This window comes from Phyllobates terribilis, unplaced genomic scaffold, assembly GCF_046119375.1.
Source record: "Phyllobates terribilis strain yellow unplaced genomic scaffold, ASM4611937v1 Scaffold_5__5_contigs__length_657084704, whole genome shotgun sequence".
Taxonomy (NCBI): Eukaryota; Metazoa; Chordata; class Amphibia; order Anura; family Dendrobatidae; genus Phyllobates; species Phyllobates terribilis.
In genome coordinates, this window is record NW_027362765.1 from 417,704,661 (window position 1) to 417,725,942 (window position 21,282).

Sequence of the window (21,282 nt, forward strand, 5' to 3'; positions counted from 1 at the left end):
GGCTTTTTTTTTTTTCAACAATGGTGTTCTCCTTGGTCGTCTCCCATGAAGTCCAGTTTGGATCAAACAACGATGGATGGTGCGATCTGACACTGATGTTTCTTGAGCTTGAAATTCACCTTTAATCTCTTTAGAAGTTTTCCTGGGCTCTTTTGTTATTATTCGTATTATCAATTTCTTTGGTTTGTCATCAATTTTCCTCCTGCGACCACGTCCAGGGAGGTTGGCTACAGTCCCAAGGATCTTAAATTTCGGAATAATATGTGCAACTGTAGTCACAAGAACATCAAGTTGCTTGCAGATGGTCTTATAACCTTTACCTTTAACATGCTTGTCTATCATTTTCTTTCTAAGCTCTTGAGACAACTCTTTCCTTTGCTTCCTCTGGTCCATGTTGAGTGTGGTACACACCATGTCACCAAACAGCACAGTGAGTATCTGTAGCCCTATATACAGGCCCACTGACTGATTACAAGATTGTAGACACCTGTGATGCTAATTAGTGGACACAACTTGATTAAACATGTCCCTTTTGTAACATTATTTTCAGGGGTATCATCATTTCTGTCCAGGCCTATTTCATGAGTTTAATTTTCTAAATTCTGTGGAAGCAGGGTTGAAAAGCAATATCTGACTTCATTTGTTCATTTTCATAGATTTTTTTTATTTATTATTACTTTTGTCAGATTCATGTTATTTCTATGACCACTGAGGGATTTTCTTTCATTAAACGAGGGGTGCCAACAATTTTGACCACGTGTGTAAGTGCAGACAATGATGGGCTGTTCAGCTAAAATGGTCTCCAATGCTTTAAAATGGAAAGCAAAACCAGAGAGACGTGGAAGAAAACAGAAGGATGGATCAAAGTATAGCCAAAATGGCAAAAGCTCAGCCAATGATCAAAGACAGTCTCAAGTTACCTGTGAGTACTGTGACAGTTAGAAGACGCCTGTGTGAAGCTAATCTCTTAACAAGAAGTCCCTGCAGAGTCCCATTGTTAAAAAACAAACAAACATATGTACTGGAGCGGATACAATTTGCGAGAGAGCACATCAACTGGCCTAAAGAGAAATGGAGAAACATTTTGTGGACTGATGAAAGTAAAATTGTTCTTTTTGGGTCCAAGGGTTACAGACAGTTCGTCAGATGACCCCCAAACTCTGCATTCAAGCCACAGTATACTCTGAAGACAATGAAGCATGGTGGTGCAAGCATCATGATAAGGGCATGTTCCTGTTATTAAGGTGCCGGACCTATTTACCGCATACCAGGGATCATGGACCAGTTTGCATATATTAAAATACTTGAAGAGGTCATGTTGCCTTACGCTGAAGAGGATATGCCCTTGAAATGGGTGTTTCAACAAGACAATGACCCTAAACACACCAGTAAACAAGCAAAATCTTGGTTCCAGTCCAACAAAATTGAGGTTATGGAGTGGCCAGCCCAATCCCCGGACCTTAATGCCGTTTCTGAGGCAAAGCCAACAAATGCCCAAAGATTGTGGGATGTAGTCAAAGCATCCTGGGCTGGATTAACAGGTGACAGGTGCCAGAAGTTGGTTGACTCTATGCAACATAGATGTGAAGCAGTTCTAAAAAACACTAAATATTAGGTTAGTGATTCACAAGAATGCTAAATCCTCTAAAAAAAAAAGAGTACATATTATGAGTTTGTAAAGTCAAATACAGACACTGCTATTTATTAGAACAGTCCAATGTTCATTTTTTATTTTCTTCAAAGTAGTTAAAATGATATACATTTCTCTTCATGTTTTGAATTAGAAAACAGTGTGCAATGTCCCCAATGCATGGAAATAACAACTAATATAAAGATTTTGTGCTTAACTCATGATTTTGAACACACTGCTATTATTTCGAACACTACTGTATGTATAGGGGGTTAAGAGAGATAGCTAGGGGCCTACAACTACTAAGTCTGTGTTCCCACAATTAATTTTTTTGCGTATTTTCGCTGCATTAAAGTTTTGTCAAAGCCAAATACTAAGAGGTATCAAAAACACAGCAGCTTTATTTAAAACATGACACACAAAAAAGAACAGTCAGAAATGCGATAAAAGATATGTAAAAAAAAAATGCAATGAAAAAAAGTGCAAGATACCCAATTATTTAATAGGTGCAGAAAATCTGCGATCTCAAACCCGCACCAAATTCTTATCGTGAGTTTCTCTATCTAGCGTATAAAAAAAACAGACAGCACTCGGATGCCATTGCACGTACCGCTCGGTCTGTGAAAAATATGTACATGTGCACAGCCCCATAGACTTTCATATGTACGAGTGCCATCTGTGAAAAACATGAGTAGAACTCGTATGAGAAGAACGGATGTGTGAATGAGGCCTAAGGGGGATCAGAGTCTGGATCACACATTTGATTTTATTTAAAGCACCTATGTCATCAGACAAGACATGAACGACATTTCCATTTTACCTGGCATTCAGCTGGAAAGGACAGTACTGCCCTAGATTAGCATGATGGAAATGCTGAGCAAGCACATTGCATGTCCACAGCCTGCTGAGAATAATCATTACCTATACACACAGCACTTCCCAGGTCATGCTCACATTGTCGAGCTGATTTATCTGACCTTTGCTCTGCATGCCATCTATATTATCAGTAAACACTTTACAGCAGGGTCAGGGGACCTCAGCGGTTAATCAGCTGATGAACATTCACTTACATAATTCAGTGGCTTACAACCAGGCAGGAGATGAATTCAGGCACCAAAGGTCCATGCACAGACCCACAAGTGCTGGAAATCCCCCTGAATGCGGTGGCCCCATCATATGGGACAAGGATCAGGGAGACCCTTTATTTGCATAGGTGGTATGTGATATTCTGTGAATAAGTCATAAATGGCTGAGATGGGAAGTACCCTCTAATCACCACATTATTATCCACTTGAACACAGAATTGTTTTTCTCCCCAAATAAGTTGTACCTCCTTTCAAACTGGCACCTGAGGCAACCATGGAGCCCTTGTGCTGCCCCAGACTACAATCTATGCAGCTCCACAGGTCTGTAGATATCCCAGGCGCCAGGTGCCTGCAGGGCCGCAGGTCCCGGGCGCCCGGTGCCTGCAGAGCCGCAGGTCCCGGGCGCCCGGTGCCTGCAGAGCCGCAGGTCCCGGGCGCCCGGTGCCTGCAGAGCTACAAGTGCATCTCACTAAATTAGAATATCAAGAAAAAGTTAATTTATTTCAGTTCTTCAATACAAAAAGTGTAACTCATATATTATATAGAGTCATTACAAACAGAGGGATCTATTTCAAGTTTTTATTTCTGTTAATGTTGATGATTATGACTTACAGCCAATGAAAACACAAAAGTCATTATCTCAGTAAATTAGAATAATTAACAAAAAACACCTGCAAAGGCTTCCTAAGCATTTAAAAGGTCCCTTAGTCTGTTTCAGTAGGCTCCGCAATCATGGGGAAGACTGCTGACTTGACAGATGTCCAGAAGGCAGTCATTGACATACTCCACAAGGTCCCAGAGTCTGGAGGAAGAGTGGAGAGGCCACAATCCAAGCTGCTGGAGGTCTAGTGTGAAGTTTCCACAATCAGTGATGGTTTGGGGAGCCATGTCATCTGCTGGTGTAGGTCCACTGTGTTTTATCAAGACCAAAGTCGACGCAGCCGTCTACCAGGTAATTTCAGAGCACTTCATGCTTCCCTCTGCTGACAAGCTTTTTGGAGATGGAAATGTCATTCTCCAGCAGGACTTGGCCCCTGTCCACACTGACAAAAGTACCACTACCTGGTTTACACACAACAGTATCACTGTGCTTGATTGGCAGCAAACTCGCCTGACCTTAACCCCATAGAGAATCTATTATAGAGAATCTATGGGGTATTGTCAAGAGGAAGATGAGAGACACCAGACCCAACAATGCAGACGAGCTGAAGGCTGCTATCAAAGCCACCTGGGCTTCCATAACACCTCAGAAGTGCCACAGGCTGATCGCCTCCATGCCACATTGCCGCATTGATGCAGTAATTGATGCAAAAGGAGCCCCGACCAAGTATTGAGGGCATTTACTGAACATACATTTCAGTAGGACATTTCGGATTTTAAAATCATTTTTCAAGCTGTTGTTATAAAGTATTCTAATTTACTGAGATAATGACTTTTGTGTTTTCATTGGCTGTAAGCCATAATCATCATTAACAGAAATAAACACTTGAAATAGATCCCTCTGTGTGTAAAGACTCTATATAATAGATCACTCTGTGTGTAATGACTATATAATAGATCACTCTGTGTGTAATGACTCTATATAATAGATCACTCTGTGTGTAATGACTCTATATAATAGATCACTCTGTGTGTAATGACTCTATATAATAGATCACTCTGTGTGTAATGACTCTATATAATAGATCACTCTGTGTGTAATGACTCTATATAATAGATCACTCTGTGTGTAAGGACTCTATATAATAGATCACTCTGTGTGTAAAGACTATAATAGATCACTCTGTGTGTAATGACTATATAATAGATCACTCTGTGTGTAATGACTCTATATAATAGATCACTCTGTGTGTAATGACTCTATATAATAGATCACTCTGTGTGTAATGACTCTATATAATAGATCACTCTGTGTGTAAGGACTCTATATAATAGATCACTCTGTGTGTAATGACTCTATACAATAGATCACTCTGTAATGACTCTATATAATAGATCACTCTGTGTGTAAGGACTCTATATAATAGATCACTCTGTGTGTAAGGACTCTATATAATAGATCACTCTGTGTGTAAGGACTCTATATAATAGATCACTCTGTGTGTAATGACTCTATATAATAGATCACTCTGTGTGTAATGACTCTATATAATAGATCACTCTGTGTGTAATGACTCTATATAATAGATCACTCTGTGTGTAATGACTCTATATAATAGATCACTCTGTCTGTAATGACTCTATATAATAGATCACTCTGTGTGTAATGACTCTATATAATAGATCACTCTGTGTGTAATGACTCTATATAATAGATCACTCTGTCTGTAATGACTCTATATAATAGATCGCTCTGTCTGTAATGACTCTATATAATATAGGAGAGTCACTTTTTGTATTGAAGAACTGAAATAAATTAACTTTTTGATGATATTCTAATTTAGTGAGATCCACCTGTACATGTCCCGGGCGCTCGGTGCCTGCAGAACTACAAGTCCCAGGAGCCATTCAGAAATGTGCAAAGTCTCCTGGAACTTGTAGTTCTACAGGGATATAGTGCTGGACTAATAGTTTTGCTTCCATGCCATCGGATGAGTCACAGCCCGCACCATCCTCTCTGCCTGCGCGGCGGCTGAGCCCGGGTATAAATAGTATGGGCGGGTGTGTAAACACTCAGGACAGTTACATACATAGGTTTGTTACTAAAATCGTTAATAAAGTTCGACCAAAAAAAAAAAAAAAACCCTGTTGCTAAGAAAACGGGCGCGCGCACCGGCAGAGAGGCGGACGCGCGGCCTAGGAACGTCCGCCGCAACCAGGCCGAAAAACCGCTCTCCGCTCTCTATTATCCAGTTACATTCTACTTCTGTCCCATTCCTATAGGAGTCCATTGTATCCGTTATTCATTGTTAATAAAGTTTGAAAGAAAAAAAAAAAGGTTGTTGCTAGGGAAACGTTCGCGCTCCCGGCAGAGGCAGTGGAGAGGTACCGCGGGGACGCGCAGAGCGGGGCCCAGTGTAGAGGAAGTGGAGAGGCCGGACAGCGCGGCTTATGTCTCACCTCTGGCGCTGTGGTCTCTGCTCGGCCGCTCGGGTCGGGGGATCCGGGTGCTGCGCGTTCCTCGGGTGACTCCCCCTCTCCTTCCTCCTCCCTCTGTGGCCGGGGCCGCGTCCCTGTGATGGGCTGGGCCTGACAGGAACGTGTGAGTAACCCGCGGCCTTCGGATAGGACTTACAGCAGGTGTCCATTGATAAAGCGCTCCTCCTGCTCTGACATTATCTATGGACGAGATCGCATAGGGGCGAGCGATTCAGGACCGATCTGGGATCTCTAGAGGGGCTGGATCTCCTGGTGTCTCTGTTCTCACAGGGATCAACTGTCATCAGGAAGGATCTACTGCCCTAATATCAGAGAAGATATAGTCCTTTATAGATCATTGGAGGGATCAATCAGGATCTACACGTAGCTGTCATCAGATCAAGGAGGATCTATTGGTGTAGACACAAAGCGATTAACAGAATCGACTCTTCTATCGAGGTATCGAATAGGATCTGCTGTCGTCAGAGGATCTACTGCTCTCTGAAAGGATCTGCTGCCCTATCTGCAGAGTTATCGGGGAGAATACACCGGATTCCCCATTTGATCTCACTTCCCAGTCATTAGAAGGGGCATGAAGCCAGCAGCCCCCCGCTGAGGTGTCTACTCTTCTCCACAAGTCCAGGGCTGTGGTTTGAGGTTTGGGGGGGAAGCGGCCACCCAGAAAAAAAAACAGAGGAAATGTCTTTCTTTAACTTTCGTAAGATCTTTAAGCTCGGAGGGGACAAAAAGAAGAAGCAATACGAACACGTGAAGAGGGATCAGAACCCCGAGGAGTTCTGGGAGATCATTGGGGAGCTGGGCGATGGGGCCTTCGGAAAAGTGTATAAGGTGAGTAAAGATTGGGGGTCGGAGGGGAGAGGGGATTGATGTGTGGGGTCATCTGTGTGCGGCAGGAAGTAAACTGATAATTCATGTCGTTCCTGTTGGGCAGATTTATCCTGCAGAATTGCCTCTCAGGAGTCTAGAATTCCCAGTTTGAGTCGAAACCAGTCTACAAGTCTACTGGTAAATGCTCCATCCAGAATGACATGCCATTCCGTGCGCCTGGACGGTGTAATATATTGCGCTTTGGGCCGGTTTGTGGCTACTCTGGGTGTTAGATTTCTGCGATTTCTACAAACTTGTGAGGTGGATTAGATGTGATCTGTCGTCCGATACGGCCGTGATCTAAGGTTCTTTATTTCTATGGGTCGGGATCGCAGTGTCGGGAAGTAACCTCTACAAGGTAAATATTGATACTGCGGGATTGTTTGGTTACATTGTATCTCCTTATATGAGAAAACAGTAGGAATAAATAACCGGTTCTGTAAACTTTATGTTCATGATGCATTATGGGTCGCTTTCAAGTCTTTGTCTAGGGGACCTGGATTCCCCTACAGTTGTGTGGGTCACCATAGGGTTGTTTGGTGTCTAAGTAGTTTAGTTGATCCATGTAAGGTCCTGTGTCATATCATGTGATCAGGAATTATCACCCCCCTACCCCAATAAACAAAAAAAGACCACCAGCACTAATGAACTCTTCTGGTTGGACCTATCGTGGTTCACTTTTGTTAGAACCAATTGGGCCATCCTGACATTGATAGATATATTGGATGGCTTGTGACTGACAAGCCACACCCCCATTACACCTTTGCCCCTCCCATTTGAAACAAAATGGGCAGGGCAAGTGTCATATGCACAAAAAAAAATAATGGCCCAGCTGTGGGATATACATGAAATATGGAGCACGTCATCGCCATCACTTGTCAGGAGGGATCCCGCAGGATAGTGGGCTGACATGCTTTACTGATGACTGGTCCATATGACTGTCAGGTCTCCCATCAGACCGGAGAGGAGATGTGACAGCTGTTTGCTCAGTGACTGACTCAGTATGGCTGCCACTATTAGTCCTCTGCAGATAACACCTTGGCAGGAGTCAGAGACCCATCAAAGCTTTAATGTCCGACTCATCTGAGGGTTATTGACTTGGACAAGTTCTAGTTGTTATATTCGTCTTTCCATAATGAGTCAGACGATCTCTCCTTCTTCTTCCTCACACGCCCCAGTGTGAAGATCATACGCATGAGACGGTACAGGAGGTGTCTGCAGGTCTGAGATATTGGGGTTGGTGGCAACACGTCCAAGGTCTTGTCTGCAAAAAGATTCATATGAAAGGGTCCTGGTGTGAGTGGTCCTAGCACTGGGGGGGATACATGATTATATCGTGACTACTGGAAAACCATATATAGAAATATTGTCTACAATATTAAGTGTCTTATTTGGAGACTAAGGCCCCAATTCAGCAATTAGTTTACGCCAGAATGTTGCCACTTCCGGGGCTTTTACTCCAGTCCCCCGGCCGCTCTGCTGACATTCATTCTAATTTACTCCAGCCCCTGGAGCCAGCACACCTTATAATGAATCCGGCACATCGGACTCCAGCGCTGCCGTCAGTAAGCGGATCTGGCTTCTTGAGTGATCATCTGGTCATCTCACCTGTTATTGCAAGGGGAAATTTAATAAGACAAAGTACTGGGGCGTAACGTAAAGGGGTTCATCCAGAGCCTGAAGGGGAAAGATCCTTTTAGTTGAAAAAGACCCGACGCCCCAAATCTACACCTTTTCAAAAGTATTCCTCTCATGCTGATAAAACAGTGATTTTACTACATAAAGTGACACATTTTAATCGGGGTATCTGCCCCTTACATCATGATGCTCTCTGATTAGATGGGGAAAACCTGGGGGCAGATTCAAGTAATCCAAATATACATGTAATGTTTCGGACTATCAGACGTTTTTTAAAAATATGGATTGCACCATTGAATACAGTATTCACATGTGAGGCGCGACCGCCATCCCTAGGGTTACTATGAGCGGACCCGTGGAAGTTTAGGTTCTGGTACCCAAACCGAACATTAGTCCTCGGGTACCAGATCTGTCGCTCTCCATCCTTATAATACATGGATGTGTTGTTCTTTGCCCTAATGGAGGCTTCTCTTGACCACCGCTCTCTGCTCTTACAGGGACGTCTAGATGGGATAGTGGCTTACACCATAGGGACTGAACCCTAAAAGGCTTTTCTAGGTCCCCAAGTCTTTCCCAGCTGTTTCACCTTGAAAGTCGTTGACCTGAACGATGGGGGGGATACCATTTGATCATGTCGCAATCACTTTCTATTGTAGCGATCAAAGGGTTAAACAGCCACGTCAGAGGTTCCTACACCAAAGAGCTCAGGGGACACCCTTGTAAAATATCAACCACAATAAAAAAAACAGGCACGGGCGGTTGTTAAAGGGTTTTGTGTGGCTTATTTTCTACATATGTCACTTCTGGGATGACATCCACCGCTGCAGTTCGCCGCCATTGGTGTGGGATCAGCTTTCTGAAAATAAGACTTGTGCATGAATGCAGAGGAAATGGCATTTCCCCCCCAGACTTTAGCAGCGCCCCCCATATTGTGCGCCCACAGCTGATTTCCTTGTCTTAGGGGCCGCACTTCCTGAGCCGCTGCCCCTGGCACATTATTCAGCGGAGCAGCTTGCAGGGGGCTAGTGAAAGTGTTGTTCGTCTTGTGGGAAAGTCACAGAAAGAAACCAAATCCCCCACTAGAGACGGCAGGGAAAGATTGATCTGCTCCACAGCGGCCCCCCACCCCCTGCTTCCTTTTCACCTCTGCCTGCCAGGAGCCTCTAGTTTCAGTCATTCAATCTCCTGGCAGGAGTTCACTTCATGTAGCCGCCATGTGATTGTCTGGAGCTGATGGCAGATAGGGGGCAGTACATGTGCCTCCTCATCACATGGAGATCTAAGAAAGGGGCGTCCTGCGAGTGACCCTATGATCCAGCAGCTGATCGGATGTAGGGGGATGGGAAGTGCATTATAAGCAATTCTCTTTTGCAGCAGAATTATAAATCCGCGCTCTATTTAGGATGCGTTTTTGTACAGATTTTCACCTGCTTATCTGTGTATAGAAAATCGTGGTGGATGAGACTTCATCAGATCTCAATTTTGAGTGCGAATTAGGCCACGAATCAACAATGCAATCCTAGTCTGACATGAACAATAAGACACCACTCAGAAACCAGAAAACCCCTCTTCACGGCAGAGTTTGCATTAAAGGGAATCAGCAGATAGTTTTTGCTATGGAATCTGAGAGCTGTATGATGTAGGGGCAGAGGCCCTGATTCCAGCGATGTCTCACTTACTGGACTTCTTGTAATTTTGCTGAAACCCCTGTGTTCTCTGCAGTAGATGTAGCAGTGCTATCAATGCTGAGCTGTGCATAACCCCGCCCACACCACTGATTGGCAGGTTCTTGTCTATAGCGTGAGCAAGCTGCCAATCAGTGGTGGGGGCGGGGTTACACAGATTAGCTGGACTGCCTGGCACAAGACACCTAGTCCTTTAAGTGATAATCTCCTGCTGATAAAACATTGCTTGTATTGAAATGACAGCACACAGCCTAATAAGTGATACAAGTCTGGAATCAGGGTCTCTGTCCCTATATCATGCTGCTCTCAGATTTAGAAGCAAAAGCCTGCTGACAGATTCCCTTTAAAACAAAAACAAATCTGAGCCTCCAAACTGCTGCCGGAAAACCCCTTTAAGGCTGCTGCGTTGCCTTGACTGAAGGACCCTGAATTACCTTACTACACTCTTACACAAGCAGGATATTTGTATCTGAGCCTTTCGTGCTCTGTGTCGTGGCTTATATAACACATGGACAGCAGAACAAATGAAGAACAAATGACATTTCTCAGTCTGGTCCGTGTAGTACATGTGCTCTTCATTACGTCTTTGCCACCACAGCACGTTCTGCTTTGATTCCCTTCATGTACGCGCACACTCCAGCTTTATTATAGGATGTGCAAGAGTTAATTAAAGGGGACAAAAATGTTTCCTATAGTAATACATTACTAAAGATTCTGTGCTAGCGATTCATCTTTCTCCGAGATGTAGTAGACCCCAGTAATATTTGTAGTGGCCACATAACAGCAGGTGACGCCAGATATGATCCTCCAGTGGGTGAATGATGGCCACTTCAAACGGTGAGTTCTAGCCATGTGTCTTGGCTATGGAGCAGAGCAGAATGAATGAGACAGTGGTAAAGCATCACTTGGGGGCTCCTCACCTGACCCCTTCCCCTAATCAGAAGAACGAGGATCTTGAACCCCCTTTTCTTCTTCTTACTTAATGACCATAGTGAGGAGTAGATTTTGACGAGTACTATGTGTCAAAACGACTTATCGCACTCGTCCGAGCTATACGGCGTCTACACAAGATTTAAATGGAGTCGGTTCCATGGTGCGGCACGTGCTCCGTTGGTTCCATGGTGCGGCACGTGCTCCGTCGGTTCCATGGTGCGGCACGTGCTCCGTCGGTTCCATGGTGCGGCACGTGCTCCGTCGGTTCCATGGTGCGGCACGTGCTCCGTCGGTTCCATGGTGCGGCACGTGCTCCGTCTGTTCCATTCAATCTCCACACTGTAATCATGTAGTTAGCAGAAAGGGTGGGCTTCTAGTGATTATGGGGGTCTCAATGTTGCGCCCATCAGTTAATGCAATTTGCCTCTTGAAAGAGGAAGAGGACTAAAAGTCGAGCTCCACCTTTCGGGAACAGCAATCCTAAAGGTCAGTATCGAACCTTTAACAAGCCTTGCCACATGAGTTTGAATAAAAGCCAAACCAGACACCTGACCCCAGCCTTAAGCTTCTCACCTAGCCAAATCAGTTCTCATACTTTGCACTGATGAGGAGCAATACCTTGAAACACTGTCTGCAAATTGAGATTCTGATTTGGCTTTTGTCCCAAGTCATATTGTAAGGCTCCTTATAGGGTCACTATTGTCATTTAGGATCTCTACTTCCTGTAGGTGGCGCTAGAGTTCTAGTCCCTTTCCTCTCTGAAGAGAGAATTTGCATATTTAATTTCCCAGAGAAGCATGCATGGCCTATAAGTCCCCTCACCCTGACATGCCAGGCTTGGCTTGTCACTCTCCACAAGGAGAAACCTTACCCCTTAGAGCCCATCAGTTATGAAACATTTCTCATCTATCCTCTTGCAATGTCAGATAACTCTGATTATTATCATGCCCTAAAGGAAGAATGTGAAAGCCGCGAGCCACGTCGATTGTTTTCTGTGAAAAGAGCAATACATCTGCATTTCGGATGGATATTTCTTGTATACCCTGTGTCCAGCGCTTGGGTCTCCTTTCCTATTTCATCTGTGACGCTCACTGATCCGCTCTCATAGGATGGGACCATTCACACTCGTGACCGTATGATGGCTGGCTTTATACTGTGCATGGAAAACTTTTGGGTATGGGGTGGGCTTTGTTAATGAAGGGGGATGCTGTCCCATTACCGACACTGCGAGGATCCTGTAATACTTTCTTGCCGTCCTGCTTCTTGTTAATATGTGACAGGACATGTACAATGGATGGGAGTGCAGAGGTTACTGTGGGATATCTGGTCTAGATAGAGATTCTCCTAGTAGGATTTCAGGTAATTGACATTTAAAGGGCAATCACACAGATCAAGTGTCACAGTATGGTCCTGCAAGGAGGGAATTACCATATTGAATGAACTGAACATAAGGAAGAAATCCCAAGTAATAAAGGTTATGGTTACTTCTAATAAGATTCATAGTCTTCTATTCTTCTCCATTGAGACAATGGAGCAATTAGAGGGCATGTCCAGTAAGGGTTAATAGGTGGCCATCATAAAAATGGTTAAAAAACAAAACCATGATTCCTGTCTTTCCAGTCCTCTTTTTAGAACTCTGGGGCTATTTCAGGTCCTATAAATTGATATTTTTTTTTCTTTTTTCCCCTCCTCGAGAGTCTCCATTCGCGTACATGAAAATTAGAGAGATGTTCTAAAGACCCTCATACATATATGTTGGCCAAACCCGCAGACTTCGTTTGTCTCGGTGTCATAACAGGTTTGACAGACAGTCATTCTGGATCCGGCTGTAGAAGGTTGCTGCACTTGGCTTTGCAGACACCTTCTTGATCCTTTCATCTCTGTAGTGTAGGGGTATTCTTCTCTCGCTAGGACCCAGCAGTGATCTCCACCTTCTGCTGCTAAATGATACACCCTTGCTTGATATTTAAAAACCTCCAGTCTCTCCAGAGAGTCGCCGGTGATAGAACGATTTTCCTCTGCTTAGGACTGAAGCTCTAGCAGTCTGCTAGTTTCTTCTTGGAGTTTCTTGGTGGATTGTCGTCGTCTACTCTCTGGTGTCTTCTCATAGCTAAGTGTATCCCCTTTTCTGTTTCCCTTGTTTGTCTTTGGTTACAGTGGGGGCTGACTAGTGTTCACCCCTCCCCCTCCCTACCTAGGGCCTAGCTCTAGGGTCAGTTAGGGATTAGGTATCCTGCTCATCGATATGTGCAGAACCTATTTAGTGACGGTAGGGGAGTCAGGGTGTTGTAAGATCTGCCTAGGGGTCTCCACTCTCGTTAGTTGTTGGGCTTCCCCCCTTTTCCCATCGTTGTACACTTGGTCCTCCCCTTACCTAGCGTGACACTCGGACTGCTGATGAGTATAGGGGCTTTCCAAATGGCATTAAAAAATACGCAACCTAAGCGCCCAGTGCTAAATAACGTGTCGTTCAGGATCTCTTAATACAGCTAAAATCCACGGGTTAGGATAACCTCAGCCTAGTAATGAGCACCCTTACCTGTCCCTGTAAGTGGTGTTTAATCTATGGTTATACTACAGCTTCTTGCTTCCACTTTATGCTCCTGGAGCTCTTATGTCGTCACTATCCATGTGCTGTAAATTCTGGAATGTTGATCTAAGTCATTAATGTTGGTCACAATACTGTAGGGATCTTTATGAACCATCTGAAGAATGCAGAGAATGGTTGGTAATCTTTCACTATATTAACGATATGCGATGGATTTGAGTTAAAGCTGTTTGAACGCCTAAAAAATTAATCTTTGTGAAGGGTGTTCTTCAGAATCTTATAAACAAAGTTATTCGAACCTCTGGCTCCGAAACAAAGCTGTCCATCTCCTAGTAGAGCAGGGTGCACAACATTCTTCAGTCCAAGGGCCACATTGTCATACTGAACCAATCCTAAGGGTGGCAAAGGAATTTAAATGGGTACTTACATGAATACATCACCAGACCACTATCATAAATACATCACCAGTATTGTTGAGCAAACGTGCTTGGATAAGTCGTTATCCGAGCAGGCTCATGTGCTAACCAAGTGTCTTCTGTGTGCTCGCAAAATATCTTCGCATCGCCGCGGCTGTTAGACAGCTGCAACACATGCAGGGATTGCCTGACAAACAGGCAATCCCTGCCTATGTTGCCGCTGTCTAAAAGTCTCAGCGATACTAACGTTTTGCGAGCACACTGAAGACAGTCGGTTAGCACACGAGCCTGCTCGGATAACGCTTTAGCCAAGCATGTTCGCTCAACACTAATCACCAGAACAAAGTTTTGAGTATTTTAGGAGAATTTAGAGAGTTTCTGCTCCAAAAACTAAGTGTAAACACAACTTAACCTGAGTTTTTGAAGCAGAAATTGAGCAGAAACCTGCCAAATACTCACTCTTAAGTTTTGAGGATTTTTCAGTTTTAAACATAGCCATAGCAGGTTATGGATTGCTAAATATGAACAAAATCAGAACCACAGTCAGTACATGAATGCAGCACCCAGAACCACAGTCAGTACATGAATGCAGCACCCAGAACCACAGTCAGTACATGAATGCAGCGCTCAGAACCACAGTCAGTACATGGATGCAGCGCTCAGAATCACAGTCAGTACATGGATGCAGCACCTAGGACCACTGTCAGTACATGAATGTAGCGCCCAGAACCATTGTCAGTACAGGATTGCAGCACTAAGCTTAGTACTGCTATTAATTGCAGTGTCAGATCAGATGAACCGGCAACTTCCAGTATGTTTAACAATGGTTAGGAGATTCTGGAAGTTGTTACCAGCCATCATCCCCATTACCAGCAGACCATACAGGAACAACAGCAGTATCACAAATAAACATTTACATCCAGGTACCTCATAGGTAACATCTTCTCTGGCTGGAGTTGTTCCTATCTCTTTTTTGTTTCCATGTAGTACAGATGCCATGATGAGATTTCATTCCCAGAGCATACTTCCCTTTTCTCCGTCTTCAGCATCCCTTCCTGTCATGGTGCCCTTAAAAATTAAAGTAATATTATACTGCTCCATAAATAAAAAATATCTCCCATTCTACACCCCTGAATAAATAATTGCCCTTAAATGTGCTGCCTGCACAAAATATCCCCCCCACACACTGTCCCTCTGTATAATATCCCACCACACTGTCCCTCTGTATAATATCCCACCACACTGCCCCTCTGTATAATATCCCCCCCCCACACTGCCCCTCTGTATAATATCCCCCCCCACACTGCCCCTCTGTATAATATCGCCCCACCACACTGCCCCTCTGTATAATATCCCCCACACACTGCCCCTCTGTATAATATCCCCCCCCACACTGCCCCTCTGTATAATATCCCCCTCCACACTGCCCCTCTGTATAATATCCCCCTCCACACTGCCCCTCTGTATAATATCCCCCTCCACACTGCCCCTCTGTATAATATCCCACCCCCCACACTGCCCCTCTGTATAATATCCCACCCCCCACACTGCCCCTCTGTATAATATCCCACCCCCCCACACTGCCCCTCTGTATAATATCCCACCCCCCACACTGCCCCTCTGTATAATAGCCCACCACACTGCCCCTCTGTATAATAGCCCCCCACACTGCCCCTCTGTATAATAGCCCCCCCACACTGCCCCTCTGTATAATAGCCCCACCACACTGCCCCTCTGTATAATAGCCCCACCACACTGCCCCTCTGTATAATATAATATAATAACCCACCACACTGCCCCTCTGTATAATAGCCCCCCCACACTGCCCCTCTGTATAATAGCCCCACCACACTGCCCCTCTGTATAATATCCCACCACACTGCCCCTCTGTATAATATAATATAATAACCCACCACACTGCCCCTCTGTATAATAGCCCACCACACTGCCCCTCTGTATAATAGCCCACCACACTGCTCCTCTGTATAATAGCCCACCACACTGCCCCTCTGTATAATAGCCCACCACACTGCCCCTCTGTATAATAGCCCACCACACTGCCCCTCTGTATAATAGCCCACCACACTGCCCCTCTGTATAATAGCCCACCACACTGCCCCTCTGTATAATAGCCCACCACACTGCCCCTCTGTATAATAGCCCACCACACTGCCCCTCTGTATAATAGCCCACCACACTGCCCCTCTGTATAATAGCCCACCACACTGCCCCTCTGTATAATAGCCCACCACACTGCCCCTCTGTATAATAGCCCACCACACTGCCCCTCTGTATAATAGCCCACCACACTGCCCCTCTGTATAATATCCCCCTCCACACTGCCCCTCTGTATAATATCCCCCTCCACACTGCCCCTCTGTATAATATCCCCCACACACTGCCCCTCTGTATAATATCCCCCACACACTGCCCCTCTGTATAATATCCCCCACACACTGCCCCTCTGTATAATATCCCCCACACACTGCCCCTCTGTATAATATCCCCCCCCACACTGCCCCTCTGTATAATATCCCCCTCCACACTGCCCCTCTGTATAATATCCCCCTCCACACTGCCCCTCTGTATAATATCCCCCTCCACACTGCCCCTCTGTATAATATCCCACCCCCCACACTGCCCCTCTGTATAATATCCCACCCCCCACACTGCCCCTCTGTATAATATCCCACCCCCCACACTGCCCCTCTGTATAATATCCCACCCCCCACACTGCCCCTCTGTATAATAGCCCACCACACTGCGCCTCTGTATAATAGCCCCCCACACTGCCCCTCTGTATAATAGCCCCCCCACACTGCCCCTCTGTATAATAGCCCCCCCACACTGCCCCTCTGTATAATAGCCCCCCCACACTGCCCCTCTGTATAATAGCCCCACCACACTGCCCCTCTGTATAATAGCCCCACCACACTGCCCCTCTGTATAATATAATATAATAACCCACCACACTGCCCCTCTGTATAATAGCCCCCCCACACTGCCCCTCTGTATAATAGCCCCACCACACTGCCCCTCTGTATAATATCCCACCACACTGCCCCTCTGTATAATATAATATAATAACCCACCACACTGCCCCTCTGTATAATAGCCCACCACACTGCCCCTCTGTATAATAGCCCACCACACTGCTCCTCTGTATAATAGCCCACCACACTGCCCCTCTGTATAATAGCCCACCACACTGCCCCTCTGTATAATAGCCCACCACACTGCCCCTCTGTATAATAGCCCACCACACTGCCCCTCTGTATAATAGCCCACCACACTGCCCCTCTGTATAATAGCCCACCACACTGCCCCTCTGTATAATAGCCCACCACACTGCCCCTCTGTATAATAGCCCACCACACTGCCCCTCTGTATAATAGCCCACCACACTGCCCCTCTGTATAATAGCCCACCACACTGCCCCTCTGTATAATAGCCCACCACACTGCCCCTCTGTATAATAGCCCACCACACTGCCCCTCTGTATAATAGCCCACCACACTGCCCCTCTGTATAATATCCCCCTCCACACTGCCCCTCTGTATAATATCCCCCTCCACACTGCCCCTCTGTATAATATCCCACCCCCCACACTGCCCCTCTGTATAATATCCCACCCCCCACACTGCCCCTCTGTATAATATCCCACCCCCCACACTGCCCCTCTGTATAATATCCCACCCCCCACACTGCCCCTCTGTATAATAGCCCCCCACACTGCCCCTCTGTATAATAGCCCACCACACTGCCCCTCTGTATAATAGTCCACCACACTGCCCCTCTGTATAATAGCCCACCACACTGCCCCTCTGTATAATAGCCCCCCCCACACTGCCCCTCTGTTTAATAGCCCCACCACACTGCCCCTCTGTATAATAGCCCCCCCACACTGCCCCTCTGTATAATAGCCCCCCCACACTGCCCTTCTGTATAATAGCCCCCCACACTGCCCCTCTGTATAATAGCCCCCCCACACTGCCCCTCTGTATAATAGCCCCCCCCACATTGCCCCTCTGTATAATAGCCCCCCCACACTGCCCCTCTGTATAATAGCCCCCCCACACTGCCCCTCTGTATAATAGCCCACCACACTGCCCCTCTGTATAATATAATATAATAACCCACCACACTGCCCCTCTGTATAATAGCCCCCCCACACTGCCCCTCTGTATAATAGCCCCACCACACTGCCCCTCTGTATAATATCCCACCACACTGCCCCTCTGTATAATATAATATAATATAATAACCCACCACACTGCCCCTCTGTATAATAGCCCACCACACTGCTCCTCTGTATAATAGCCCACCACACTGCCCCTCTGTATAATAGCCCACCACACTGCCCCTCTGTATAATAACCCACCACACTGCCCCTCTGTATAATAGCCCACCACACTGCCCCTCTGTATAATAGCCCACCACACTGCCCCTCTGTATAATAGCCCCCCCCACACTGCCCCTCTGTATAATAGCCCCCCCCACACTGCCCCTCTGTATAATAGCCCACCACACTGCCCCTCTATATAATATAATATACCACCACACTGCCCCTCTATATAATATAATATACCACCACACTGCCCCTCTATATAATATAATATACCACCACACTGCCCCTCTATATAATATAATATACCACCACACTGCCCCTCTATATAATATAATATACCACCACACTGCCCCTCTATATAATATAATATACCACCACACTGCCCCTCTATATAATATAATATAGCACCACACTGCCCCTCTATATAATATAATATACCACCACACTGCCCCTCTATATAATATAATATACCACCACACTGCCCCTCTATATAATATAATATACCACCACACTGCCCCTCTATATAATATAATATACCACCACACTGCCCCTCTATATAATATAATATACCACCACACTGCCCCTCTATATAATATAATATACCACCACACTGCCCCTCTATATAATATAATATACCACCACACTGCCCCTCTATATAATATAATACAACACCACACTGCCCCTCTATATAATATAATATACCACCACACTGCCCCTCTATATAATATAATATACCACCACACTGCCCCTCTATATAATATAATATAACACCACACTGCCCCTCTATATAATATAATATAACACCACACTGCCCCTCTGTATAATATCCCCCTCCACACTGCCCCTCTGTATAATAGCCCCCCCACACTGCCCCTCTGTATAATAGCCCACCACACTGCCCCTCTATATAATATAATATACCACCACACTGCCCCTCTATATAATATAATATACCACCACACTGCCCCTCTATATAATATAATATAACACCACACTGCCCCTCTGTATAATATCCCCCTCCACACTGCCCCTCTGTATAATAGCCCCCCCCCACACTGCCCCTCTGTATAATAGCCCCCCCCACACTGCCCCTCTGTATAATAGCCCACCACACTGCCCCTCTATATAATATAATATACCACCACACTGCCCCTCTATATAATATAATATACCACCACACTGCCCCTCTATATAATATAATATAACACCACACTGCCCCTCTATATAATATAATATAATACCACACTGCCCCTCTATATAATATAATATACCACCACACTGCCCCTCTATATAATATAATATAACACCACACTGCCCCTCTATATAATATAATATAACACCACACTGCCCCTCTATATAATATAATATACCACCACACTGCCCCTCTATATAATATAATATAACACCACACTGCCCCTCTGTATAATATAATATACCACCACACTGCCCCTCTGTATAATATAATATACCACCACACTGCCCCTCTATATAATATAATATACCACCACACTGCCCCTCTATATAATATAATATACCACCACACTGCCCCTCTATATAATATAATATACCACCACACTGCCCCTCTATATAATATAATATACCACCACACTGCCCCTCTATATAATATAATATAACACCACACTGCCCCTCTATATAATATAATATACCACCACACTGCCCCTCTATATAATATAATATAACACCACACTGCCCCTCTATATAATATAATATAACACCACACTGCCCCTCTATATAATATAATATACCACCACACTGCCCCTCTGTATAATATAATATACCACCACACTGCCCCTCTGTATAATATAATATAACACCACACTGCCCCTCTGTATAATATAATATACCACCACACTGCCCCTCTATATAATATAATATACCACCACACTGCCCCTCTATATAATATAATATACCACCACACTGCCCCTCTATATAATATAATATACCACCACACTGCCCCTCTATATAATATAATATACCACCACACTGCCCCTCTATATAATATAATATACCACCACACTGCCCCTCTATATAATATAATATACCACCACACTGCCCCTCTATATAATATAATATACCACCACACTGCCCCTCTATATAATATAATATACCACCACACTGCCCCTCTATATAATATAATATACCACCACACTGCCCCTCTATATAATATAATATACCACCACACTGCCCCTCTATATAATATAATATACCACCACACTGCCCCTCTATATAATGTAATATACCACCACACTGCCCCTCTATATAATATAATATACCACCACACTGCCCCTCTATATAATATAATATACCACCACACTGCCCCTCTGTATAATATAATATACCACCACACTGCCCCTCTGTATAATATAATATACCACCACACTGCCCCTCTGTATAATATAATATACCACCACACTGCCCCTCTATATAATATAATATACCACCACACTGCCCCTCTATATAATATAATATACCACCACACTGCCCCTCTATATAATATAATATACCACCACACTGCCCCTCTATATAATATAATATACCACCACACTGCCCCTCTATATAATATAATATACCACCACACTGCCCCTCTATATAATATAATATACCACCACACTGCCCCTCTATATAATATACTATACCACCACACTGCCCCTCTATATAATATAATATACCACCACACTGCCCCTCTATATAATATAATATACCACCACACTGCCCCTCTATATAATATAATATACCACCACACTGCCCCTCTATATAATATAATATACCACCACACTGCCCCTCTATATAATATAATATACCACCACACTGCCCCTCTATATAATATAATATACCACCACACTGCCCCTCTATATAATATAATATACCACCACACTGCCCCTCTATATAATATAATATACCACCACACTGCCCCTCTATATAATATAATATACCACCACACTGCCCCTCTATATAATATAATATACCACCACACTGCCCCTCTATATAATATAATATACCACCACACTGCCC

The 21,282-nt window shown here is 44.7% G+C and overlaps 2 protein-coding genes across 3 annotated transcripts in view; one reads left to right on the top strand and one right to left on the bottom strand.

Annotated features, from left to right (window-relative positions):
* The window catches only part of STN1 (STN1 subunit of CST complex), a 55,107-nt gene extending 49,106 nt beyond the window's left edge, over positions 1–6,001 (bottom strand). Inside the window, exon 1 of the mRNA XM_073685187.1 lies at positions 5,776–6,001. The gene's annotated coding sequence lies outside the window, so the exon portion shown is untranslated. The remainder of the gene's footprint in view (positions 1–5,775) is intronic.
* Positions 5,694–21,282, top strand: part of SLK (STE20 like kinase) — a 69,455-nt gene continuing 53,866 nt past the window's right edge. For both annotated transcript variants that reach the window (XM_073685173.1, XM_073685174.1), the window contains exon 1: positions 5,694–6,642. In XM_073685173.1, the coding sequence (XP_073541274.1) occupies positions 6,493–6,642 (150 nt within the window). In that variant the 5' untranslated portion in view covers positions 5,694–6,492. The remainder of the gene's footprint in view (positions 6,643–21,282) is intronic.